Here is a 27,427-nt window from a genome sequence, read left to right as displayed (position 1 = left end):
CAAAGGTTCCCCATACCTGGCGTAGAGCTAGAAAGCAAGCTTAGCCTAAACTCAATCTTTACAACAAGCCCAATGGGGCAGATGCATTTAAATTTATAAAGGTCCAAAGGAAATATATACTTGATTTTGTAAGCACACATTGTATTTATTGTAACTGAGGCTCATGCATATTTACTAGGGAGTCAACTCCATTGCCTTCATGGGATTTACCTGACTTCTGAGTAAATATGGAGAATCAAGCTGCAAGTCCCAGCGGTTCCATTTAATTTACTCCACAATAAGCATGTATAGATTGCAGATTTACCAGGACCTAACCCCACTGAGCAAAGTGATATTTACTTCTGTGGGAGACATTGCAAAACACAGTCAAAGACCTGCAGTCCAGGAGCCTAGATGATTAAATACACTGTTTCTTATTAAATAAAACGGAGACTTTCCTTCTGTGTTATCCTATGCCAGTTTTATGGCTTATTTACAATACATGGACCATCACTAATGCCCGCCCTTTCTTTTCTTCATTGCAGTAACATACATGAACATCCTTTCCTCCAGCTCCAAACTCCCCTTTGTTGTAAAATCATCTTTCCAATCAATTTCTAAGCATTTGCCTACTGCACGTTCAACAAAGACGGTCATTAACGTTATAGCCCTCGCTACTCTGCCATACCCAAACAAGAGATCGCAGTGCCGCCAACCCTCTCCAAATGTCTTTCTCCATCTCTGCGTTTCTTTGCCGCCTGCCCATCACTGGCAGCTATCAGTCATTTTGTTCTCTGGAATATTTGCAGCGACTGCTGTAGTGGAGCACTGCTGCAGCCTTTTGGAAGGAAAGGTAGGTGGTGTGTTGTGCCAACGTTACCCTTCATTTTGCATTCATAAATCCTTCGCCCAGCTGTGCCATCTTTGGAGCACGACAAAAGGAAGGCTTGAGTTGATTTTACGCACAAGGTCTCGTTTGTCCTCGGATTTCTTTTGTTGTTGGAGCAGCAGCGGCGGCGGTGGCAGCAGCAGCTTCTTGCCGGCTGGGCGATGCACTGAGGAGGGAGAGCTGCAAGCGCGCTGGAGTGGGTGCAGCTGAAAGCTCCAGACGTTGCAGAATGAGTGCGTCAGAAACAGGGAGAGGAGAGGCGAGCGCGGCAGGGGGAGGGACGCCGATGATGCTATCAGGCGCCCAGTAGCAACGGCGAGAGGAGCAGAAGGTGAGCCTAGGTGGACTCTTAGCCGGCCCAGCCACCGCCGCCACCCCGGTCCGTTTTGCAGCCCCGGAGGAGGTAGATTTGCCCGAGGTGAGTGAGTGCAGAATGCAGGGGGCGTGGAAGGAGATGGGGCAGCCTTCGGCTGGTGACAACCTGCTCCCCACTCTCCCTGGTAATCCAGGCCTGGCAAGCACCGGATCCAGGATTCCTAGTTGTTGCTAGGCAGCCCGGGTGGGAGTGGTGGTCATCTTGGGGGTCGGGGTCCCTCCTCCTCCTCGAAAGGAAGTGACTGCGCTTGTCGTCGCGTAAAGCCAGGTAGGCGACGGCAGCGGAGACCCGGCCGCTGGCGTGTGCGCGCGTCCCTCTTTCCCTGCGCTCCCCCTTGGCGTGCGCTCTAAGCCCACCCTCTCCCTGTTCTCTAGGCCTTCCTGCGCTGCGCCTGCATATATCCGAGTGCCTGCGCCCCTCGGGTGCCCGAAGGAACCTGGGCGCAGCACGGGGGGCTTCCGACCCCCACCGCCCCTGCTAGGGACGACCAAAGGTGCCTCCTCACACCGGCGCCCCGTCCGTTCCCTCCGGCTTTTCGCCCGCCCACGTCTCCTCTCTGGAGCGCGGCGTGTGCCTGCAGCCTTTTCTTGCCGGCCTCAGCTGTGGAGAATGAATTAAACCCGCGCTCCGGGCGCAGCGCTGGGCGTGGGGTCACCGAGGGCGGCGGCAAAGGTAACGGGCGCATGGGATTTCGAGGGGTTCAAGTGTAATCCGGAGGGGGGGGATAATAATCGTTAATTGGCAAGGTTCCCTTTTCTGTTCCGGCGGCTTGGCGCCCCTCCCCCTTCTGCCTTTTCTTACTGTGATACTGTATGTAGGCCAATAATTGTGGTGGGAGGGTTGTTGGTGCGCGTTATTCTTGCCCAGTACTCGTTTTAAGCCTGTTGGAATGAAAGGATGGTGGACTCTGAGGAGGTATTTGCAAACATCTGTGCATTTTAAAAATGTCGGTGTGAGAGAGGTTTGCTTTTTCTGGATTGTTTATGTCGGGGGTGGGTCGGTTTCAGGGTTGTGAGGTCTGTTTCTGCAAGAAATTCAAAGTAGTGTGAACGGCGGAGTCAGCAGCTGTATATTTTAGTATTGGGTTTCCCTTTACCATAAGGTCCCGGGGTGGGTAATAGCAACTGAAAAAATAAACAATTACTGTATATACCAAATAAAACAGTTAACAACCATGAAGACAAGTGTAAGGACAATGAAAAACACTTCCATGCATAAAACAATTACATATATAAAAAGTTAGAATTCGTTCCAATGCAGACTGGGATGTAAAGATATTCAACTTCAAAGGCTTGGTGAAAAAAGGTATTGAGTAGGTGCCAAAAACATACACACACACCAGAGACTGCCTGTTTAATATGGAATGGGAAGGCTTCCCATAGGCTGCTACCACATTAAAGGCTTGATTCCTATATCCCAAGAAAGAAACCTCCTGATAACATGGTATCCACAGGGGGCCTTCTCCTGCAGAGCACAGTGATCAATTGGATATACAAGTGAAGTGGTGAGACTATCTTTTTGATTTCCTGGTTCCCAGCTATGTAGGGCTTTGTACCCCAGTACTTGGCAGCATGTCCTGTAAGCTATACGCTGAGAAAAAAAGTACTGTATATAAGAGTACAAATCTACATCTAAGTTACTTCAGATCAGGAACTTACTTAAACATAGGACTCTTAAAGCTGGCCAGTTGAACTGCACAAAGACCTAGTCAAAAGCAAACACATTTCATTCATTCAGCCTTTATTGGCATAATAGCAAACACTTAATCATATTTTATAGGAGAGAAACTTAGAACAAGACTAGCCATGCCAGAGAAATATGTATTTTCACTTGCGTTAAATTATACGGAGTAAGAAGTAATTTATCAACTGCAAATCACCTAGAGTTGTAGATCCTGAGGATCTACCTTTTACCTATCCTGGTTTACATGAAAGTATTTGGCAGGATCTTTTAACAAGTCACAGGTTAACTTTGTGATTTATATAGGGCTTATAGCAGGCATGTCCAAAGTCCATTTTGGGGGCCAAATTCGGCCCCCGTGGCAGCATATGCCCTGGGATAAAATCCTTTAAAAGCTCAACAACTTTGGGGTGAAATTGTAAAAAAATAAAGCTCAACAACCTAAATCCTAAAAAAAGCTCAACATCATTGGTTGGCCCTCACACATGTTCACTTCATCAAATCTGGCCCTCTTTGAAAAAAGTTTGGGCACCCTGGCTTATAGGAATGGGTAGTCTTGCACATGGTTACAGCACAGTCCAATCCTACTTAGAGACAAATCTGGTCGGCTTCATTCCCAGGCAAGTAAGTTCAGGAGTGCAGTTTAAATTTAGGTTAATTACCAGGAGTGGTGATTCCCAAAGTGTGTGCAGGAAAGTTTCTAGGGAGGTCTGGGCTCTTGGGGCTTTGTGTGTGTGTTTGTAGTAGCAAGTTTATTACGTCTTTGCTGTAGAACTCTCAGCTGTTCTTGAGGGATTTCATACCTGATTCTAGCAAGATGCTTTTGTGTGCCATGTTCCTTTTGCTGGTGTAAATAAATTAAGGTGTGCTACTAACAATAGACATGATGGTGTCCCTCGTGTGCCTGCCTTTGTGCATATTGCTGTGAAGGGAAGCACCATGCAGAGGCATTATAAATTAAGAATGTGTTTCCAAAGTGGCCTGCCTTGAGCTTCTCCAATTTGCGTGGTGGTGAGTGACTACTCATAGTACAGTATGTCTAATACCCCATGCTCCCTTGGGTTGATTTCAAGGCTGACAAACAATTTGTGTCCTGTCTTCCCTCGCAAAGTTCTCCATTGCCATAGTATCCCTCACACCCTTCTGCTCATGGGTCTTGTACGTGCCCTTTGTCATTTTATCAACTTGCCTCAGCCAAATCATCTGTTTCACATTATGTCTCAAAGTTGAGGAGCCTCATAATTCTTACAGCCTTGGGAACTGGTTTTCTGACCAAGTTGGACAACTTCTGCACCATGGCAAAATTCTGTTTTGATCCTAGGAATTACCGGGGCTCTTAATTGAGAATTACTTAGCATGCATCCATCTCTGTTCCCCAGACTTTGGGACCTGGATGGATGCAAACTGATTTCATACCAGGGCCTTGGCAGTTTCAGATTGCATTGCAATTACTGGCAGTGCTGTAATGAAGACCTGTCCTCTTGTATTCTCTAAAGCACCATGCACATGGATAGTGTTTACAGCATCGCCTGCTGACACCATTTTAAAGCATGTGACTGGCATTAGAGTAGGGGCTTAGATGAGCAATAACTTCTCCTTAAAAGAGAACTGCTGTTGAGAAGCGCAGGAGAGGTATTTCCTTCTCCCACTAAGAACCTTGCTCTAGGAGGGGCCAGGTGCAGAAGAAGGGAGGATTTGAGGAGGTATTGCAGCTCCCTCTTCTGCACAGTTACTAAAGGTGCCTGAGCCCTTACCTCATTTGCACCCAATCACCCTAGTTCTAGAGGACATCCTTAGTCTGTGCGGGTGTGCCAGAGATCTGCTTGGTTGGGGAGGTGGGACTTGAAAATTGTGGGTAGGAAGGAAGGACTTGTTCACCTCCTCGCCAGATTTCCCAACCGCCACCAAATGGCCATTTGGGGAAATGCAAAAAAAACTTCCTACCCTCTATGAGATATTTTGTCTGTTTTGGAAGGAGTGAAATGTTCTCTAAGATAATAATTTTATCTACTCAAAATGTTTAGTATGGATTTATTTGTGGAAGACAAAATACTGCCGGAGAGAAGGTTAATTCCTCAGAATTCTGTAGATTTGAGTCCAAGATGCATCCTAGATGATCCTGCCAAGGCCGTGAGAAGAGCTAAGAGAGCCGTAGCTGCAGCTTGCCACTTCCTCCTGGTGACCTTTGATCTAGTTTGGAGATATTAGATGCAAGTACCCTGTATCTGCTGTCCTTTTGATATGGCTGACCCCTTGCGGTGGAGCTTTCCGCCTCTCTTCTCAAAGGACTGACGCAGATACCCTAGGGGAGCATAGGGTGCAGCAGTGTGCAGCTCCCTCTCTCTAGGGATGGTATATTTTAAATTTTGCGTGTACAAAACTTAAGGCATTTACAAGGCTGCAATTCTATGCACGCTTACCTAGAAATGAGCTCCATTATGTAGAGTGGGCCTTATTGTGGAGTAAACATCTGTAGATTTCCCTAAATATGCCAACTAGTACAATTTTATGTGCTAAGTTATAAACAATGCATGGCTTGGGGAAACCCAGCCAGATGGGCGGGGTATAAATAATAAATTATTATTATATTATTTGACATTGTTGAAGTTTTACTGCTTTAGGGTTGATAATAAAATAAATATTGCATACATTCAAAATTTGCCCTCAAAATCTCTAGCCTGGCTGTGCAAATTAGAACCAGTAGCCTTCAACATTTTCAGATCTGGGATCCAGTTTCATCCAGAACATGCATTGAAGATGGGGAGTCCCACTTCCCACCAGACATATCTCCTTCAGGAATGTGTTCCATAGTTAGGGTGCACCACAGGAAAGACCCTTTCTTTGTACTTCTAAAGATGGAATGCAGAGAAGGGGGGGCAGTTCTCTTGTTGCTACCCCCATGAAATCAGGATCCAATTCAGTTGTGGGTCCTAATCTACCAGTTTACGACCAGTGCCCTAGAATAGCTCCTGTTGCAAGGGAAGATCAGAATCCGGGGGGGAAACTGGCTTCCATTCTTGTTGTCATAGAATGCCTCATATTGCGCAGAACTTTGCAAACCAATGGGCTAGAAAACAAAGCTCATTGTTAGGAAGTGAGAGTCTTAAGCTGTCTTAATAGGTCTGGCAGAATAACTTTGACAAGAGGTATGTCATACCTCCATTCATCTCAGTAAATGTCACCTCTGGATCCTAATAATTCTGTTTTTCTTTTTCCCAGCATAAACTGTCTGACCACATCAAATCCCCAGGGACTGTGAGTATTTGTTAGCATTTACTACTCTCTTACTTTCTCTAATCTGTTTATATCCAGCCTCCATTGTGTGGGGAACAACAATTGTGAAAAATAATAAAATAAATGGCTGTACAACAGAGGTACCCCATGCTTGGCAGAATACCAAGCATTTTTGTAAACTGGTCATTTATCTGTCTGGCAGCTTTGTGCAGCGTGGGTGTGTGGTACAAAATCTGCTAAGGTTATATGCAGAACAAGGGCTGTTTATATCTGGAAAAAAGGTATATAAAAGTTTTCAGAAAATAAAAGGGCCTCATTGCAAAAGTTGCCGCCATTTGAATTCTAAGCTTGCTTCCTTGGAAGCAAACCCCTCTGGAGCATATTGAAATTTCCTTTGCGGTGGGCTGGGAACTGTGATTCCAATTCAGATGTGCTCTGGATGTTTGCAATGGAAGCCAGCTGTTAGGCAGCACTGACAGACTGACTGGCACTCCCTGTGTATTACATTTCTATCCCAGCCTTCCTTCCCGAAGAACCCATAATGTATGGAATCAAGGCACTTAATGGCCCTGAATCTCTGGAGCAGTGCTTGTACCTTGAGGGTGGAAGGTGGGTATAGTGGGGAGACCACTGTTTTGGAACCTAATATAAATTAGCTTAAGGAAATTCACAGAAGGATAACTTCCAGTCCCCTGAAAAGTTTTGATGTAGGGCCAGGGGACCTTCCTGAACGATGTGGTGGGGCAGAGGGGAATTATGCGAAGATGGGCAGAGCGTCACATCTGCATCCTGTCAGTCTCCTCAGCCCATCGGAGGCTTTTCGCGATGCACGGATGGCAATGGCATAAGGAGTGCATGTGAAACTTCCTGTGAATTTCCTTAGTACAGCAGCTTTTCTTAGGATCCAAGCCACAGTTTTTAAAACAAGGATAACTATGCATGTTATGCTTATAAAAGCAAATAAAAATATCAGGCAGGTTGCCTGTCTAAGCCTTGAAGGAGATGCAGAAGTTGGATCTGAACAAGCATTCAGTTTGTATCAGCCAAACTATCAATGGGGGCTACCAGGCGCACCTTGTGGGTGAGGAATGTGGTGTGAGCTCTCTTTTATATTATAGAATCATAGAGTTGGAAGGGACCATGAGGGTCATCTAGTCCAACCTCCCTGCAGTGCAGGACTCGTTTGTCCGAGTTGAACCCACAGCCCTGAGATTAAGAGTCTCGTGCTGTATCTACTGAGCTGTCCCAGCTGGATATGCTTGTCTTCATCCTTCTCTTGGTTGTTGCTCCCAGTTAAAAGTATCCTGACAAACGTTAGTTCAGGTACACATGTGTGCATCGGCTGGAACACTAAAGATTGCCAGGCTCCTTTGGAAGTGCAAGAGGAGGTGCGTGGCATGGAGCTGCTACCCATGGAGTGTTTGTTGATTGCGCCGTTGATCGTGACGTAGCATGATGGCAAAGACCATTTTGACCATGTAAAGTTGACAAGTGACGAAAGCATTTGCTTTCAGATGGGTGCAACCAGCAACATATTTGAGCAGCAGGAGCTTAAGAACTTTTCTGGACACTCTTGTTCTCGCACCTGAGATGATTGCATTGCAATGGTAGTTTTGGCTGGTTTGGTATCATCCTAGCAAATTAACTCTGTTGAAGTCCATGTGTCCCTGATGTTGCCTCGGTGGAAGATGGAGAGGGGTGTGTGAGTGTGTATGCAAACTAGCCTACTGTGCAGAGGTAGAATTCACATCCATTGCTTTGCAAGCTTTTGCCTCTGGCTGCACCCCTTGCCACGTGGCCCCCTGAAACACACCAAGAAAGAAAGCGGCCCTCAGCTTGAAAAAAGGTTCCGCACCATAGTGCTACACCAGCAACACAACATAGAGTTCAAAGAAGTTGGAAGCTTCGCTTTGATGTTGCTTGATATTGGCAAGCACAGTTGACGACCATTATCTGAATTGATATACTTTTAATGCACAGCGTTCTTCCCTTTCCTGTGCCTTTAAAGGGGCTCAGTTTCTCAAAGAGCTATGGGAGTTATCTCCCTACCAATGCATTGTGTACAACTCTAAATTGTGTGCCCTTAAAGGAGGCATATCTGTAGAAGTTCTGACCCTGGAAAGGTCCCTGTGTTCCTATCAATTCCTGGCCCTGTTAACCTGCCTTTGTGGTATTCAAGGCATTTAAACTATTCTGAAGACTGAAAGAGCTGTGTGCTTTCATGAGAGTAATTAATTCTGGTTACCACATGATTGTTGTTTCTCATATAGACTCTACGTCGAGAGTGGAGAAAATTGTATACAGTATATATGTATATAAATCTTATAACTCATTTAAATCAATCTTGCATTTTTGTTATTTTAGGTTTCACATATGTGCTCCAGATACCTTTAATCTGTTTCACAACTGACATAAGTATCCTTGCACAAGACTTTGTGGGATCATGAAACCAGTATTGTGTTTTAAAGTTAGATGTTATATACCACCTTGCAATATTTTATACTAAAGTGCGGTTTATAAATATTTGAATAACGATAAACTACTTTGGGTGACGTTAGATTGTCCCATCTAGATTAATTTTGCCTTGTAAAATTCGACCTGTTGATTTTATAATGCTAAAAACACTCAAAGCAGCACATTTCAAATATTGGCCAATTTAAATTGGATTAAAATATCTAGCAGGATATTTAACCTGGTGCACTGATGAGAAGAGCCAGCAGAACTTTTTACTTCCCTGTGCCATTTTCTAACACATGTGGCAGTTCTTAGGCAGAGCATTCCCAGGGGGCCCAATTGCCTTGAGTTAGACTTTGATCTGACAGAAGGTCGTTGTTCTGCTTGAGCCGTAAAAAGATGTCAATTTTTGATTTTGACCCATATGGTTTCTGCTTGAAAGCCTTATGGTTTCCCAGAGATGGGCTGTCTGTGGCTTACAAGCTGTGTGAAAGTTCATTAGGGCAGTTTTGTATCCTCTACAATGTAAAAGTGCATAAAAGTCCTGTGAGTTCTTGTTCTCCCACTGTGTATGATTATAAATTGCTAGCTTTCATGGTGGCTGAAGGAAGTTTGGAAATGTGGTGGGAAATAATGCTGAAGGAATGAATCAAATAAGATGTTATTTCTCTGTGCATTTTTCAACTCATCTTGATGGCGTTGATAACACTTGTGTGTAGGGCTGGGCGATATGTGGTTTTCAACAGTGTGATATATCACTAGCTAAACACCGCAATATATTGACGTATCGCAATGTATAAAATAAGGAAGGAGCTATGTAGAGGCCTTGGCTGGCTTCATGGTTTTTCCTGCATCGTGATTTTTGCCAGCGCCTGCTCTTGTGATTCGCTGTCCCCTACGTGAGGCAGGGAAGAGCTGAGCTGGCAGAGTTAATAGGGCCTGCAGGAATCGGGAGAAGCATTTGCTAGCTATACTGTTTTCCCCACATTGTAATTTTCTCATAAAACACACACACACACACACACACACACACACTCGTGTTATTGCCAGGTCAAAAATTATGAAACCAATATCACGATACGGACTTCAAAGCGGTTTTGGATGATATGTTGATATATCACCCCGCCCTTCTTGTGTGGCAATCCTAACCCCAACCCCCACAGGGTGGTAGAGCTTACTGCCATATCTGCAGACTTTGCTGACCATGGTGGAAGGTGTGCAGGATGCGGATGTTTGGGTCCGATTCCTATGCCATTTCCAGGCTAGCATAGTGAGCAAGCCTGGATCAGGCCTAATGTCATCATACAACGGCAGTGAGACCAGATTGGGACCCAACAGATCCCTGGAATCCAGCTCAGCCCTGCCCCTCCCTATTGGAGTTTGGATTTGGATTTGATATCCCCCTTTATCACTACCTGTTTTGAGACTTTCCTCTGGCGAAGAACCTGCCAGCATGCCACAAGTTGAGAGGGACACTTCCGCTCAGGGAGGATTTGATTTAAATTAAATCAATTTAAATCACGATTTAAATCACTAGTCAGTCACACTTGTTTTAAATCCCTTTTTCTTTTCTTTTTTACAGAAAGGCTCATTCTTGCTGCTATAATCTTAATATTTACAACCAGATGAAGGTTCCATTTTCGGAATAAAAAATTTTCAGAGTAGTTTTTACAGTTGTATCAAGAATTACTGATTTGGTTAAACTACTATAAATGCATAGACAGATAATTATGAAATTATTGTGAGGTTTAATAAGTTAACTCTTTATATTTGGACAGCTTTTCTGCTATACTTTGTTGGAAGGAGAAAAATAATCATTTCCTTAATAACAATTTAAACAATTTATTTAACTAAAACAATAACATTATAGCATATGTATCCATGTTTGTTAACTGATATGGTTAAACAATTTAAAAATCAACAACTTGACTGCGTTTTAGAACACCTGAAAAACTTAAAACATACACTTATTTCCTGATGAATAGACTTTGGACTATAAAGGTAAAGGTACCCCTGCCCGTACGGGCCAGTCGTGACCGACTCTAGGGATGTGCGCTCATCTCACTCAAGAGGCTGGGAGCCAGCGCTGTCCGCAGACACTTCCGGGTCACGTGGCCAGCGTGACGAAGCTGCACTGGTGAGCCAGCACCAGTGCTGCACACGGAAATGCCGTTTACCTTCCCGCTATAAAGCGGTACCTATTTATCTACTTGCACTTAGGGGTGCTTTCGAACTGCTAGGTGGGCAGGAGCTGGGACCGAAAGACGGGAGCTCACCTCGCCGCGGGGATTCGAACCGCCGACCTTACGATCAGCAAGTCCTAGGCACCGAGGTTTTACCCACAGCGCCACCCGCGTCCCTACTTTGGACTATAATGTAACTTAAATAGAAAACTATATTTAGAAAGATTTTTCATCCAAAAGCATTTTTTAAAAAAATCCTTTTTAAATAAAAAAAATCATTTTTCTTTTTTTGAGTCATTTATTTTTATCCACCCTGCTTCTGCTCCAGTATGGTGTGAGGGTCTGCAATCCTGAAGAGGGGTGGGAGAGAGAGCTGGCTGTTGTTGAAGTGCCACATCCATCGCTCTGCGGGGTTTGTGCTTTCAGGGCAGAAGTATGAGCTCTTGTGGTCCTCTGTCCTTTTCTGTCTCCTCCTTTAATGATTTCCCTCCCATTGGGAACTATGGATGGGAAATCAATGACACCAGCCTCCAGGGATGCTGTGTTTTTTCTTTTGGTTTGGAGGTGAATCAGGCGACGGGGATAGCTGTGCCTTTTCCCCAGCCCTCTCCTCGCAGTACCCCCTTTTGGACCTACGGATGTCAGAGCTCTATGGAGGAGGCGTCTGACACCAGACTTCCCTTGCCACGATTGCTGCCCCCTCCACACTTGCAGAACAACCTCTGATGCTTCCTTGCCACATTTCCCCCCTTGAAGAATGACCTCCGATGTTTGCTATAGCCCCTGGAACGCTCTCTTGCAGGTTTAATTGTTTTCAGGGACAGGTTGGGTTCCACGCTTGTGGGAGATGTTGATAACAAGCGTAAGAATCATGTCGTGTTTCTTTCTTCCCCAGCTATCCCTTGGCTTTGACGCCATCTTGATTGGACCTTCTCTGGTGATCCTAAAAGTGACTGGGGGATGGGGTAAATTCTATTGGGGAAACCTTCTGGCATGTGGGATTTGGCCGATAACCCAGAATCTTTAGCTGGACCCTGAACTTCAGGAAAGAGTTTTGATTGGGGCAATTGATGTACAGTGGTGCCTCGCAAGACGAAAAGAATCCGTTCTGTGATTCTCTTTGTCTAGCGGTTTTTTCGTCTTGCAAAGCAAGCCCATTGAAGGATTAGCAGATTAGCGCTATTAGCGCTATTAGTGGCTTTTAGCGGCTTATCTGCTGATCGGATCAGCTGATAAGCGGCTTAGCGGCTTAGAAAAAGGGGGGGAGGGAAAAAAACCAGCAGGAACTCGCAAGACATTGTCGTCTTGCGAAGCAAGCCCATAGGAAATTCGTTTTGCGAAGCACCTCCAAAATGGAAAACTCTTTCGTCTAGTGAGTTTTCCGTCTTGCGAGGCATTCGTCTTGCGGGGCACCACTGTATTCTACACTGTAGAAGTTTGCTCCTCTCCTCCAGCGTCACGACCCAACCATTCTGTGATCCGGCCCCCAACAATGCTGCTCTTAGCTTAAAAAACAAATTGTGGTTGGTCAGACTTCCTGCTGTCTCATCTAGTTTAGCTCTGAAATATGCCATTTAGTTGGTTCACGATTCATTTCCCCTTGGTTGCTGCTGAATAAACGTCTGACCCTTGCCCGTTTTATTTTTCCTTTTGCAATTCAACAGGATATATATTTGTAGCGTTACATGTCAGAGGCTTTTTCTACCGAACTTTGTTTTTCAGAAGAACAACAAACTTTTCTTAAAAACATGAAACCTTCATGTGAGCCAGAAGCATGGCAGCTGCTGTTTCTCAGGTTTCATAAATAGTTGTGCCTTGACATAATTTAAAATCTGTTGAAACTGAGGGCGAGGAGGAGTAGGAACCGGGTCTTCATTAATTTCCCTTTGAATTCAGATCGGAAGCTATGACTTGTCTCACTTTCTAATACAGAGCAGTGTAAGCTCCTTGGGAAGAGATTACAAATAATATGGTTGGTGCATTAATCTGGGCTTCTTGGTGGATGTTGACAACCTATTTTTAAATCTGATAAACAAGACGGTGGAAAGTAATCTTCTTGTAGCATTCAGCTGTATGAAGATCTAGGGAAGATCTTCTTCCATCCCATGATTTTTCGTGTTTACACAAAAGTGCCGGAATAGGTTGCCTGGGCATTTGTGATTAGGTGATATCAGTGTACTGAGGACCTTCCTCCTTTATCTTCTGAGCCAGGTGAGGTGGTGTGAAGGGAAAGTGGGCTATAAATTTATGAATTATTAAGTAAATAGGATGCTGGTGGTAGTAAGTGATGTAGGAACCAAAGAAGGGCATATCTTCTGGCAAGTTGAGAGTAAAGGCTTAAAAGTTAGGCTGAGAATGAGAACTTTAAAATTTTGGGAATGTAGGGGTGGTCCCTCCAGACTTATGTTTTGTTTCAGGTGCCTCCTGAGACATATTCTTGAATCATGACACAATCATGGTCCATCAGTGTTGGGTTGATTCTTCTTTACCTTGTTCTGCGATCCTTCCCTAATGCCAGCTCATCGTTGCTTTCCAGAAGGATATAATGCAGCAAAAGGGGGGTGAAAATAAACCCAAACATTTGTGGTATTGTATAATGTTACTTAAATAAAAAATAAATAATAAAATTAATAATTAGTAATTGTAAATTGAATATAAGAGAAGCGGACACGGAGCAATGGATCCAAACTACAAGAAAGAAGATTCCACCTAAGCATTAGGAAGAACTTCCTGACAGTAAGAGCTGTTCCACAGTGGAATTTGCTGCCAAGGAGTGTGGTGGAGTATCCTTCTTTGGAGGTCTTTAAGCAGAGGCTTGACAACCATATGTCAGGAGTGCTCTGATGGTGTTTCCTGCTTGGCAGGGGGTTGGACTCAATGGCCCTTGTGATCTCTTCCAACTCTATGATTCTATGAAATGTGAATTAGAGATAAATATGTAATATCAAACAGCAGTGGGGGAAACTATGGATCGTAACTATGACTAGGAGTGGGAAGTCAACTTTTGGAAAAATTGTATTAAATTTGATGTAATTTGGCATTGATTCGTGTTTTTTTTAAAATGGAAAACTAATACAGTGGTACTTCGGGTTACATACACTTCAGGTTACACACGCTACAGACTCTGCTAACCCAGAAATAGTGCTTCAGGTTAAGTACTTTGCTTCAGAATGAGAACAGAAATCGTGCTCCAGCAGCAGCAGGAGGCCCAATTAGCTAAAGTGGTGCTTCAGGTTAAGAACAGTTTCAGGTTAAGTACGGACCTCCGGAACGAATTAAGTACTTAACCTGAGGTACCACTGTAAATATTATTTGGCTAGATAGATAGATAGTTATGAGTTTTCAGCAGGGAGTAGGGGATATGTACTGATTGCAAATGAAGCAGTGTGACCACCACAAAACTTTTGCAGGGTTGCATAAGCTTAGTTATACTGTACTGCATATGACCATAGCCTTGCCTGCCAGAGCTAGGGGTCTTTTTATTAAGGGCATCTATCCCCCCTCCTTCCTCTAGCTCTCTCAGTGCAATGAGTGGTCAAGTTTAGAACTGCAGCAGCCTTCAGTTATATTGTACTACAAATCCCACACCCATATATGTTTATCAGAGAATCTCAGAACTGTTGAGTTGGAAGGGACCCTGAGGATCATCCAGTCCAACCCGCTTTTGCTCAAACCACGACTCTGAGATTAAGAGTCTCATGCTCTGCTGATGGAGCTATCCCAGGGCAAAGCATTTATTTACTATGTTTACACCCTGGTTTTCTGGTATGATGGAACTCAAGACGGTATTCATAGGGGCTGCCAGGCTGTCTCTTGCCTTGCTTAGCTTTAGCAAAGTTGCTGTACCATACGCCTTGGGAACCTGCCCTGTTCTGAGACCATTCAGAGCTTTGAAGAGAGTTGACTATACTGGACAAGTTATTGGCTTAGTTGCTTAGAATGTACACATTCCCAACACTTTCTGGCAGTTGCATGCCGCAGAGGAGAAGAAGAAGAAGAAGAAGAAGAAGAAGAAGAAGAAGAAGAAGAAGAAGAGGAGGAGTTTGGATTTGATATCCCGCCTTTCACTCCCTTTAAGGAGTCTCAAAGTGGCTAACATTCTCCTTTCCCTTCCTCCCCCACAACAAACACCCTGTGAGGTGAGTGGGGCTGAGAGACTTCAAAGAAGTGTGACTAGCCCAAGGTCACCCAGCAGCTGCATGTGGAGGAGGGGAGACACGAACCCGGTTCTCCAGATTACAAGACTACCACTCTTAACCACTACACCACACTGGCTCTACACCACACGTGGAAGATGGATAATAGTGCCTGTCTTCCGTTACTGACTGTGCCAATAAGGTACCCCAAAGTTCCTCCAAACACAGCTGGAAAACCACTTTTCTAGGCTGAGCAGTCTTTGAACATGCTGTATTTATTATATTTCTTTCATTTTCTCGTGTGATACTGAAATGCGGTGGGAGTAACATAAATGACCAGGCAACTCCCATTTATTTTCAGTGACAGCAGTTTGGTCCTTAATGGGCTGCCTGTGAGATGCGCTTGTTGAACTGTGTTTTTTTAAAAAAAGATTTTGTGGCAATTAATATAATGCACTTAAAATTAAAAATGTAAGCTAAGATGAGCTGGAATCTGCAGCCTGTTCTACAAATTAGGGATCATGTTTGCACGATTTCTTCCTTTTGCAAACTGTTCTGCGATTGCTGCTGTCTTGCATAATTGTCACAGAAGTGGAAAGGATACTTGAATCTCCCAACCTGAACAAATGTTATTCAGTGCCTCTCTGCTCTCAGACTTCAGCAGTTATTATTACTCATACAAACGTTGCAGCCTTATGGGCTATAGCCTTGTGTCCCTCAAAGCTGAATTCTGTGCTTGTCACATTCTGCCCTTTCCCCCTCTTGTCCAGCCACAGCCCTGGTTTTTCCCCTAGGTAAATCCCTTTAGCTCATCATTGTATAGCTCATCATTGTATTACAGGATATTCCTGTAATCAGCCATATTGACATTGAAAATGCTGAAGTGAATCAGGGTGCCCATACTTGCTTATTTTGTGCTGCATTGAATTCAGTCTAAGAAGCCACAACAATGGCACATTCTGTTAGTGATGGACGTGCTGCTTGTAGCGTAGTCACTTTGCACGGCCACGGAGTGTGTGGAAGGTCTGTAGCTATTACAGTGAAAGCAGGCACGACTTCGGGGTCTTAGCACAAAGAACCTTTTAATGCTGTTATGTAAGCGTCTCTCTCCTCTTAACGGTGTGATAAAAATGAGAGTGCCTGCTTGTTTCATACAAAAGCGCCGTACTCCTAATTAAATAATGGGTTGTGTTTGGGATTTATTGGAATTATTGTCTCTTCCCTTTTCAAATTTCCGTTCTGCATGAATGGCTGCGACAATTTGTGTTGCTTAAGGCTACATCCCGTTTGTTCAGGCAGCCAGAATATTCACTGACCGATCGGGTAGTTATCTCATGAACAGAGCACAACCCCGAGCGCATGACGAGGATTTGATCTGACAGTTTTACTGTCATGCAATGCAAAGAGGTTTTAAAGCAAGAGGAAGGAGAAGCAGCCATCTGGGTGTTGTAGGAGGAATCTGGGCTGTCCTCAGTTGTTAGAAATGATGCAAGATGCTTTCCAGCTTCTTCTGTCTGGCTCATCTGTCTGTCTGTCTGTCTGTCTATCTATCTATCTATCTATCTATCTATCTATCTATCTATCTATCATCCATCATCTGTCATCATCCATCCATCCATCTGGCTATCTAGCTATCATCTATCATGGATCATTGTTGGCATCCGTCTGTCTCAAGAAACAATGGAAGAATGCACCATTGGGGGTAAAGTCAAATCGTTAGGAGACTTATAGCGCCTGCTGTGGCTGTAGAGGCCAGTACTAAAGAGACATGTTTTATTGCAGCTGGGGAAGATGAAGGCCTCTGGTTTCACTGTTACAGATGCACCATGACATTTCTTCTCTCCTGTCAGAGAGCGCTAATTTTAATATTCTCCATATTTTAAAGGCTTATTATGTAACTTCAAAAGAAAGCTAAGCAGTGACAGATACGCATCAATATGGACCAGACGTCAGCTTTTGAATCCAGACTTACATTTTTACTTTCAGAAGTCCTTGGTATATTTACAAACAGGCTTAAAAGTCACAGATTAAATTTGTTAATTGCAGTGAGTTCACTTTTGTAATGGATAGTGTTCAGGACCGAAAAAACCCTATGCCCTGTTTAAAGTAAAGCAGTACCTATTAAGATTATTGATGATCATGACAATGAAACACCTTTCCTAGAAAGGTGTGTATGTTGGCTGGTCAATCTTGTTTGTCTCACCAAATCCTGGAAGCAAAGCCAGCGTATTTGACCTGAGAATTGTGAAGGACTGAAATGAGAGAACTTAACCATTTTTTACACTATGTATTAGAATGAAATGTATGACAGGAATTCATTTGGATTTTCTGGTTCTGTGAAAGAAGCAGAAGCTGAGGAAGAACTATCGACTTGTGTTCCTGAAATGCAAATGCAAACTTCTGGTTCATTAGAAACACACAAATGAAGCACAACATTTTTCTTCTCCTGGAACGTTTCCGTAATTGAAAATGAAGCCAGAGTGCAGCAGTTAAGCAGTTGCTGCTGCTCATTTTCTGCTTCAGTTCGGCTTTATTCTAAAAATGTCAGGAATGATGATGACCTAGAGGGTTTTTGATGGGGCAGGTGGTTCACATATTTCACTGTTGTGTAAGTCTGATGGAAACTTCCACTGTAACTCGCAGGTTCTTACCCTCTCCCACTTTTTTATTGGATGTCCTTTAGTTCGGTTGTATACAGTGCAGAGTGATTTTCATTTGCTTCCAGTTCTTCTCTTCTACTCTAGTGAACTTCAGCCTTGAGTGTTTAGGTTTAGAGTACAGTTTTGAAAATACATGACCGAGTTACACTACTAAAACTGAGCAGGTCTTAACACTGCAAGCAGCCAGACTGTTTGGGCACCATTCCTTTAGCTGCTCTATTCTCTTTGGAAGAAGGGCAGGGTGTTACGAATAAAATGTCACGAAGCTATTAATCTGCCTCCCAGGCTTCCTACCATCACTAGTTCCTGGTGCTACGTGATGCAAACGATTTCCTCCTTAATCCTACCTTAATTGTCTTTTTATGGAAATGGGCCTACATAGGATTTGGGTCATCCTTGGCAGGCGTGTCATTTTGCAAAGCTGCCATTGTAGTTTCTGCCTTCAGTTGGAGTTGGGAGAAGTAGCTTCTGCTATCCATCAAAGCTTTGTATGAACCATTTGTCCATAATAAGCGTATACGCACAGTATGCACTGTAAGCAAGGGCATATATGCTGCCTAAAAATGTTCTTTGCGTAGCTTACATTATCAATGAAATATCAAAATTACAGCTGTACTAGGTGTAGGCACTGTGTTAACCACAATAACAATTTCCCCTGCTTAAGTGTACCACGTGCAGTATGAGCTACCAGGAAAACAGGATATTACAAGTGTTGTCTATGGCTTATCATTTGCAGACTTTTGCTGATGTTTTATTCCTCCTTGCTTTTGATATAGAAAAACAGGGGTGGTTGGCTTTTGCTGCCCAACTCCCCAAGGGACAGAGTCCCCTAAATCCATGATGGGTCAGAGATGAATGGATGGAGGCAGGAGGCAGTGAAAGCAAGGCAGATCTTTTATTTTTCTGTTGCAACTGAGTTCCCTCCCCTCCTAGCAAGGAGGCAAGAGAGACCCAGAACCGCGAAGAAACTTCCCTTTTAAGGGTTTGCATTTTGGTGTGGAGAAAAAGGACACCCCCTCTACAAGAGTTAGAAATTACATCTCACATAAGGTGGGGTTACTGTGGCGCAGGCAGGCCAAGGTGTGATATTCCTGAGGATTTAGCAAGTTTTACATAGTTCCAGACAGTTTACACAAAACACCAGCATTTGATAAGACAACCAGAATGCAGGCCAGACATCCCTCAATGCAGAGCATCTGGGCAAACGATGACAATTAATACAGCGGTACCTCGCAAGACGAAAGAGTTTTCCATTTTTTGAGTCGTTCCGCAAGACGAATTTCCCTATGGGCTTGCTTCGCAAGATGAAACGTCTTGCGAGTTCTTGCGAGTTTGTTTCCTTTTTCTTAAAGCCGCTAAGCCGTTAATAGCTGCTAAGCCGCTAATAGCCGCTAAGCCGCTAATAGCCGTGCTTCGCAAGACGAAAAAAAGCAAGACGAAGAGACTCGCGGAACGGATTAATTTCGTCTTGCGAGGCACCAATGTACAAAGGAGGTTCATAGATCTAGGAGATGAATCCCTTCTGCCTCCGTGTTCTCAGGCAAGGGGGATTAAGGAGGCAGAGGAAATACTTAGAGTCCTTAGGAGAGCCAAGATGGCTTTTGGATTGCTCTCCTGTTCTATTTTAGACATGTGGTTTATATACTTAGGTATGTGTGTTTACCTTGCGCAATTATCAACATTCTATATTTGAGACCTTAGAATTCCTATAACTATTTCATTTTTGGGAGCTGCATAAATTCAGCCAGCTTTGAGAAATGACAAAAGAATTGTTCTGCCGAGGTGTTTCACTTGAGCGGATATAGTAACAGTGAACTGCAAATCTCGTCAGTACATGTGTGAGGATAGCGTTTTTATTCCCCCCCCCCCCCAGTATAAAATCATAGAATTGTAGAGTTAGATGGTACCCTGAGGGTCATCTAATCCAGTGTTTCCCAACCTTTTTTGGGCAAAGGCACACTTGTTTCATGAAAAAAATCTCGAGGCACACCACCATTACAGCCCCGTGACATCAGCGCGCAGCGTCACGCCGGGAGGGACATGAATTGCTAGCAAATTACATAATCACCTCCTTGAGGGCTGGCTCATCTTCTCCGAAGGCAGAACCCCATTAATTAACAGCACAGACTCACACCATAGCCAAGACGAGGGGGGGAAACCTCAGTCATGCACAGTCATGCACATGTGGGGGCTAAATGAGGACGAAGACCGGGCAGAGAGCAGGGTTCAAATCACCCCACCTGGCCAGGACAATCCCTGGGTGCTCCCTTGGGCCACTCGCCTGACCCACCTCGCAGGGCTGTTGTTGCGAGGATAACACGGGGAGAACCACGCGCGCCCCCGGGAGCTCCTTGGAGGAGAAAGCAGGCGATGAATGCAATGCACGAAATATATGAGAGGCGACCAGGCTTTGCAGGTGAGGGGCCCCCGCCAGCCTCCGCTTCCAACACCCGGCGCAACGACGCCGAAGTTTCCCCCCGGGCTCGGCTCGGGGAGCAGCGCTGCTCCCCCCCCGGCTCCCCTTCGCCCTCCCGGCTCTCTCTGCCGCCCACTGGGGACCCCCCTCACCTGCCAAGTCCGGAGCGCCGGTAGAAGTTGCATGCATGCATGCAGGGCGCCGCATTGCCATTGCACTGCACTCCATGCAACGCCTGCACGCATGCATTGCCTCGCACGCACACCAAGGGGTCTCCCCGCGGTCCGATGCGTCCCCTCCGGCGCGGATGCAGCATTGCAAAAATAACACCCCCCGACGCAGCCCTACCTGGGGGGCAGCCTCCGCCGCTCCGCCTCCGCGGGGATCCCCGGGCTCCATCCTGCCGCCCGATCTCCGCGGGGGCGCAGGCAGGCTGCGCAGGGTCTGCGCGGAAGAGTCCCTGCCCGCCCGGCCGCCGCCGCCGCGCTCATTCCATGGCCGGGAGAAGAGCGCTTCAAACAAAACGCCCAGCCCGCCAGGCCACGCTGGGAAACGTAGTTCGCGCACCCCGCGCGGGCGCGGAGCCCAAGGGCGAGGGGACTATGGATCCCGACAGCCCCCGCGCCGGGGACGGAGGGGGAGAGGCCGGGTGCAGGGATGGAGGGACGGGTGGGCGAGCGAGTGAGTGAGTGAGTGGCAGCCGCCAAGCCTTGGCCGAGAGCCAGGAAGGACCTCCCCGGAGGAGGAGGAGGGAGGCGCAGAGCGGGAGGGAGGGAGGGAACCCCAGGGGTCATCTAGTGACGGCGCCCCAATCGAAAATTTGACTTTTTTTAAAAAAAATCTTTCGAATTTTTTAATTTTTCCCGCGGCACACCAGGCAACATCTCGCGGCACACTAGTGTGCCACGGAACAGTGGTTGGGAAACACTGATCTAATCTAACCCGCTGCTAATCAGGAACCTCACAGTGCTTCTCATCAAGGCTTGGAGATTTGAATTTATTTAAAGTAGCTAGGTGTTCCCTTACCACACCTCTTCCTGTCTTGGGCTGCAGCTCCCTCCCTGCATCATTTATTCTCTTACCACTAGTTTTAGGCACTGCTTTCCTTTTGGGTGAAGATAGAGGCAAAGTAGGTGTTGAGCAGTTCCCCCTTATCTCTGTATGCATCCTTTGAATCTCATTTGCCTTGTGGTTGCCCGTCTGCTCTGTTTGGAGAGGTCCTTATTTGAAGGTCTTTGCCCTTTGCTTGGATTTTCACCATCCTGGATTATTCGGAGTCCTCCACAAATTTGGTCGCTTACTTTGAGTTGATTATGAGGAAATTGAATAACAACAGTCCCAGTGCAGATCCTTGGGAGACTTCGCTTCTTACTTTTCTCCATGGTGAGGCTGTATTTACTCTTGCTGCCTGGTTGCTGGTTAAACAAAAGGAAGCAATCGGTGCACATCCTCTTATCATATTTGTGTTAATTTCATTAGTTTTAATTGCCATGAGCTCCGGATATAAAAATGTAAACAAATCTTCCCTCTGTTGAGTTTACTAGTAAATACAGTGATTAGTGTTAAATACTAATCACTGCTGGTTAGGGACTTCATAAAATGCTTTTTGAAAGCCTAAGTAGCCTGATTGCAGCCAGCATGTTTGTCCATGGTGGAACATGAGGCACAAGATATTGAAAGGAAAAAATAGTCACGAATAAATTTTTGCAGTGAGTAGGCGTGCTTGTATTTGCTGGACTAGATTGGGATATAATTGAGGTCCTCTCCGAAATTTTATAGCCTTAGAGTTGAAATCAAATAAAAGTTGGATTCTTGTGATTAGTTGTCTGCCTGCAATAGCAATAAAACATGTCCTCTGTTTCAAGGGGATGGCCTTCCCTGTGGACTTACTGGAAAACTACAGTCATGAAGACCTGGAAAGTTCTGGAGAAGATTATATGTCTGATCTCAGGTGTGGGGATCCAGAAAACCCAGAGTTCCTGTCTCTTGCCAGTAATGTCAAAGTAAGATTTGAGAATTAGCTTGGCATCTTGGTGTTTTATATGTCTGTTAACAGTGGACTTTAGTTGTACATTTATAATGGCTTTCAATACTCTTTTACTCTCCCAGTATTTGTCAGATGGGGTATATATGGCCTGTGTCACAGGCATTGTGTGTTCTGGATCAGCCTTTCCCAGCTTTTGGTCCCCAGATGTTGTTGGACCTCAACTCCCAGCATCCCTGACCACTGGTCCTGCTGGATCTAGGGATGATGGGATTTATAGTCCAACAACACCTAGGGACCGAAGGTTGAGAAAGGCTGTTTTGGAGGTGCTGAGGGCCCAGTTGTTTGTCTGCCTGTTTGTCTTTTAAAAAAGACCAATGTCATAGGAGAATCAAGGAGATGGACACCCCCATCCATCACTCACAATTTCCAAATTTTGTTTTGCTTTTCTCTTTCTAATTTAATGCCACAGCTAAATCTTTCATTCTTGGATCCTGGCATGTCCTTGGTAAATTGATACGCAGCAAAGCAGAGGGAGAGACCGTGTCTAGTTGGGTTCTTTCTTTAAAAAACCTTTGACGACTGCAGCAGAACAAATGAGTCTATTGTCTCTTCTGTAGCATATTTTAATGTGTGACTGTGCTAACAATTTTACAGCAGAAGAAGAACACGAAAAGATGGTAATGCTTTTCTTCTCCTTCCTGCCCCCACTCCCCAGATCCCAATTCGTCTATCCACAATAGGCTTCGTCCCCCTTTATGGCGGAGAGGAAAGGCACAAAGTCCTTGCTTTGTTTGCGCCAGAGGATTCGCTCACAGGTTTCACTTAAATTTTTGTTTCAGTATTGTAGTGTTCTGCTCTGAGTCTTTTTATTTTTACTATGCTTACTTATTTCTTGTCCTTGCTCCTGAATCTCTCTGTAATCGTGCATTTCAGAACCATAATAACTTTAGTTGGTACTGAAGCCAGGGTGCGGAGCAGCTGACTAGGCTGTGTAATGTTTGGTCTGTAGGAAAGACCTGCAACCTGTCCGTCAGTGTTGCCTTGTGGGCACTGACAGATTATACAACCTAAGGAGGTTATCCCAGAGAACATCCCTGGCTGTTGGATGGAATAGTGCTGCTATGCCCCCTTCACTGTTATTTTGGAAGCAGGAGCAGATTGCCATTACTGAATGGAAGCAAAGAGCCTGAGGTTCAGATGTAACAACGAACCGTGGTTGGATGTTACAAGTATGAGCCTTGATGTCATGCGTTCCTTCTCCACCCAAGAACAGAAGAGGTTTAAAGTTTCTGTTCCTGGTTGTTTCAAACCACGATGTCCCTTTTTCACCCAACCCACAGTTTCCCAAGTTCGGACAGAACAGGAAACTGCCCTTAAGAGCAAGCCAAGAAAAGGAGCTTTGAATTTCTTTTCCTTGCACACCGAAGCAAAGAGGTAGCAATCTGGCTCGTCCTCATAACCGGCCATGGTTTGTTGTTGCAGCTTGAAGTAGGGCCTGTGTCCATCAACGCTACTGTAAAGGCCAGCTAGCTTCTCTTCTCCCCACACTTCCCCTCCTGTTGAACCCTTTTGGCTAAAGCTTAATAAGTGGCGAGGACTGAAACGTAATGCGTTGAACAAGAGTTCACTGAGAATAAAAATAACCCTTAGAGTGCAATCCCAATGCTCCTAATGATGAGGGTTTTTGGAGGAGGTAAAGGATTAGGATTAGGTACATAGGTACCTCTCCACCTGCAGAGAGGACCGCTGCTTGAAGAGCTGGACCAGCAGGGAGAAAGCTACTCACAAACCAACAGGATGGAGGTAGAGCTTTGGCATCTTTGGATTCCAATCCCCCAAGAGGTCCAATCCCTCAGTCCCTCAGCTACAGCAGCCAGGATCTGGCATTGCCAAAAGGAAGACCCAGCCCCCACTTCTTCTCTGGCTGGCGTAAGCCTGTCAGAGCTGATGCAGCAGTGGACTCGTCACTCCTCCCAAGTTAGAAATGCGTCCTCTATTAAAGTAGCAGTTTGGGACCAGTCTACTTGGAAGATTGACCTATTCCATATATGCAGCCTTGACATCGCAGGACAGTTACAGATGCGACAGAATACTTGTTCCACACAAGAAATTTATCTTTTTGTGTGACCCCCACATACGCTTAGGAACTCCCAAAGTTGACATCCGGCAGGTGCCTCTTGCTAGAGTCCCGTAGAAAACATCGACACACATCCAAAAGACATGGGCACGATATAAAGCGTATTAGCAGAGTCAGCGAAAGCAAAATTGTGTAGGAATTGTGGCATCAAGTATTTTATTATTTACAGCAAAAGAAACATGGCATTTTGTGTGAGCTCCTTCTCACACATCCTCTCTAGCTGGACAGAGAGCAAAGAGCGGAAGTTTGTCGGCTTGACTTCTGCTCGTACACAGTGATAAGAAATGAAATCATCCCATCACGTGACCCTCTGCAATAGCGGCAGTGGAAAATACTGACACCTTCACTATACTCATTCTAGCACTTGCTTAGAATATTTTTGGTTAAGCAAGTCTCTCCAGATATACAAAAGTTACATATGTTTTATGTTTTTGGTTTTTTTAAGATACGGTTGATTTTAACCAGATTTGAATATTTTAAAATACCTGTTTTAAACTGTTCTTAGGCGACCGTTTTAATTTTTGGAAACTTCTTAGAGATAAATTACAACGAACAGGTGTAGATTAAAAAAAACAATCTGTAGTAGCATTGTTATACCTACTTTTATGCAACTTCACACTAACTCAACATAATTAAGACCATCGCCACCATCGTCCTAGCTTCATATTTCTCTTTTCTCATTCAAGCTGTTGCCCTTTTCCTTGCTGATCAGTGGTGGCCTGTTGATGATATTGTGAGAACATCTGATCCTTCCAGAGAAGGACTTTTGCAGGTAAGTAAAGCTTTTGTTCTGTTAAGTGTGTGTGTAATCTGAGGAGCCATCTAATCCAAACAGAGATACTGCGTAATGTATTCAGAGTGTCTAATTCATATTTACTTGGAGCAGAATTGGTGTGTGTCCATGCACACAGATGTGCAGGCAGTGCTTTCTATAATTCTGATTATGTTTTCGGGTTGTGGCGCAAGGGTCTTGAATGTGTCGCAGGAAGCTGACTCTTTTTTAAAAAAGCATGTATACACTACAAATTTAAGATGGCTCTGCTGATAACAGCTTTTTCCTCAGCAAATCCTGGCAGATAATATTTTGGAGTGAGTGGTCAGGCTGCCTCACGTAATCAGCAGCCCTCTCCCCGGACCTCCCGGTCCCATAGTATCATGAAAAAAGTGACAATATCTTAACCATGAGCACTGTTTTGCTGGGAAGTTAGGATACAAATTTAACAACTAACAAATAAATTAACACTTTAATGTGGGTCTGCCCTACCATCAGGCGTTCCTCTAATTCCTGGGTTTATGGTGTATGTATTATGTTTATATTATCTAAAGTATTACAGTTCTCTCAAGTTAGTTTACAAATGAAGATAAAAACAAACGGAATAATGTAGTGTGTCATAACCACAAAACCCAAACATATTTTTATAAAAAAAATTAATCTACCCCTCTTTGCTACCTTGAAAGTAGGGGTGTGGATTTCAGCAAAATTTAGCTTTTTTGGAACAATATTGTTTTCTTCAATCATAGTCATATTCTTTCTGTATGTTTACTATAGGTGAACTCCATTGGAGAGAGAGTGGTCCTCTATGTGCTAAATAGATTAATTTATCGCAAGCAAGAAATGGAGAAAAATGAATGCCCATTCCTCTGTCATGGTAGTCATGATTATGCAAAAATACTATGGAAGAAAGGAGAGGCAATTGGTTTTTATTCTGTTAAGCTTCCAGGTAAGACTTCCCTTTTAAAATAAAATCACAAAATGCCGTTTAATGCAAGGCAGAGAGAAACAAAGTCCATATTTTTACATTGTTTGAGAACCATGCTTGTAGTTCTCTTGCATTTCTCCCTTCAGGGTGATAAGTGGTAGTGGCAATGGAAGCCATGCACAAACTGTAAACCATAACATTATAAAAGCAGCATAAAACAGAAAGCAGAATTAAAATGGCATCTATGAAGCTTGGGGAAATAATGAGGTCTTTGCCGGACACTGAAAGGACACTAAAGTTCATTTTAAAAACATAACAGTATAAAAAAAATACTTATTTTAACATCAAATGCCAATCTAATTCCACAAATAAGCCTACAATGGATGTCTGCGAAACTAATTGCTCTTGCTGTATTTGGGGGGGGGCCGAATGGATTATGTTATATAGCCTTGATGTCTGTTGGAAACTTGATACTTGGGCAGATGGGTTTCTAGCCTGCTATAGTTAACCGCATCTTAGGGGAAGGCAGTAAGCAGATGGCAGTCTTTTTGTGTGTTTGTTCCTGTTGATACTTTGACCTTTGTGAACGGAATACACTATTTCAAAGTATATTTGAAGTTTACAGTTGGTCTCAGGGCTTTGTAGCCTGTTGTTGTTTTTAAATTGTTCCTCTTGGTGGGTAGGAAAGTGATTGCTATAAAATCATCCAAATAAGCTGGCATGCCCAAGTATGCCCCCTTGCCATCACCTGAGACTAGAAGTAGTGAGGATAAGGTTCTGCAGTAAGTTACTTTGAATACTGTTTGTCCAACCTTGCCACCCCTAATTGCACCCCAGGTTTGTTATGTTAGCCTGGCAGTGCCAGAATCAAGAGTAATGGGGTAAGAACAGAAAGGTAAAAAGTTGATACTTGCCAGTGTTAATGTAGGACTAACAGCAATCACAGGGATGCGGGTGGCACTGTGGTAAACCATTGGGCCTCTTGGGCTTGCCGATCAGAAGGTTGGCAATTCGAATCCGCACATTAAGTTGAGCTCCTGTTGCTCTGTCCCGGCTCCTCCCTACCTAACAGTTTGAAAGCATGCCAGTGCAAATAGATAAATAGGTACTGCTGCAGCGGGAAAGTAAACGGTGTTTCCCTGCTTCAATCATGGTGTCCCGTTGTGCCAGAAGCGGTTTAGTCATGCTGGCCACATGACCCGGAAAGCTGTCTGTGGACAAACGCCGGCTCCCTCGGCCTGAAAGCGAGATGAGCGCCGCAACCCCATAGTTGCCTTTGACTGGACTTAACCGTCCAGGGGTCCTTTACCTTTTACTCACAGCAATGTTTTAGATACAACTTGAACTCAAAGGGCAAAAGAAAAGTAATTAGCTGGTCAAAGTAGAAGTTATATGCCTGGGCAGCAGTGAATATTTTTCTTTTTTGAGGGGTCTGGTGGGGTTTAGAGAAGAAGGTGCAACAAGAAAATAGAACATTTTTGAGGTGCATAACCAAAAATATACCATAAGTTGCTAAGTTCATAAGCTGTCCAGATAATGATTTTGGGGATGTTACAGAAATGCATGCAGGGCGGGAGAGAAAGGGTTGCTTAGTTG

The 27,427-nt window shown here is 44.5% G+C and overlaps 1 protein-coding gene across 4 annotated transcripts in view; it reads left to right on the top strand.

Moving 5' to 3' along the window:
* The first annotated feature begins 359 nt into the window (after positions 1-359).
* The window catches only part of FAM169A (family with sequence similarity 169 member A), a 39,359-nt gene continuing 12,291 nt past the window's right edge, over positions 360-27,427 (top strand). The window contains exons 1-6 of one of the 4 annotated variants that reach the window (XM_083465313.1): positions 360-1,199; positions 6,144-6,179; positions 21,873-22,010; positions 22,710-22,809; positions 24,818-24,903; positions 25,681-25,852. In XM_083465313.1, the coding sequence (XP_083321439.1) occupies positions 21,876-22,010; positions 22,710-22,809; positions 24,818-24,903; positions 25,681-25,852 (493 nt within the window). In that variant the 5' untranslated portion in view covers positions 360-1,199; positions 6,144-6,179; positions 21,873-21,875. Of the gene's footprint in view, positions 1,512-1,565; positions 1,917-6,143; positions 6,180-21,872; positions 22,011-22,709; positions 22,810-24,817; positions 24,904-25,680; positions 25,853-27,427 lie in introns of those variants that run through there. The other 3 variants (XM_083465310.1, XM_083465312.1, XM_083465311.1) reach the window with 3 other exon arrangements.

Source organism: Podarcis liolepis (genome assembly GCF_965112155.1).
Source record: "Podarcis liolepis genome assembly, chromosome: 11".
Classification (NCBI taxonomy): domain Eukaryota; kingdom Metazoa; phylum Chordata; class Lepidosauria; order Squamata; family Lacertidae; genus Podarcis; species Podarcis liolepis.
The sequence above is the reverse complement of the archived record's forward strand: the minus strand, read 5'-3'. Positions and strand labels throughout refer to the sequence as shown.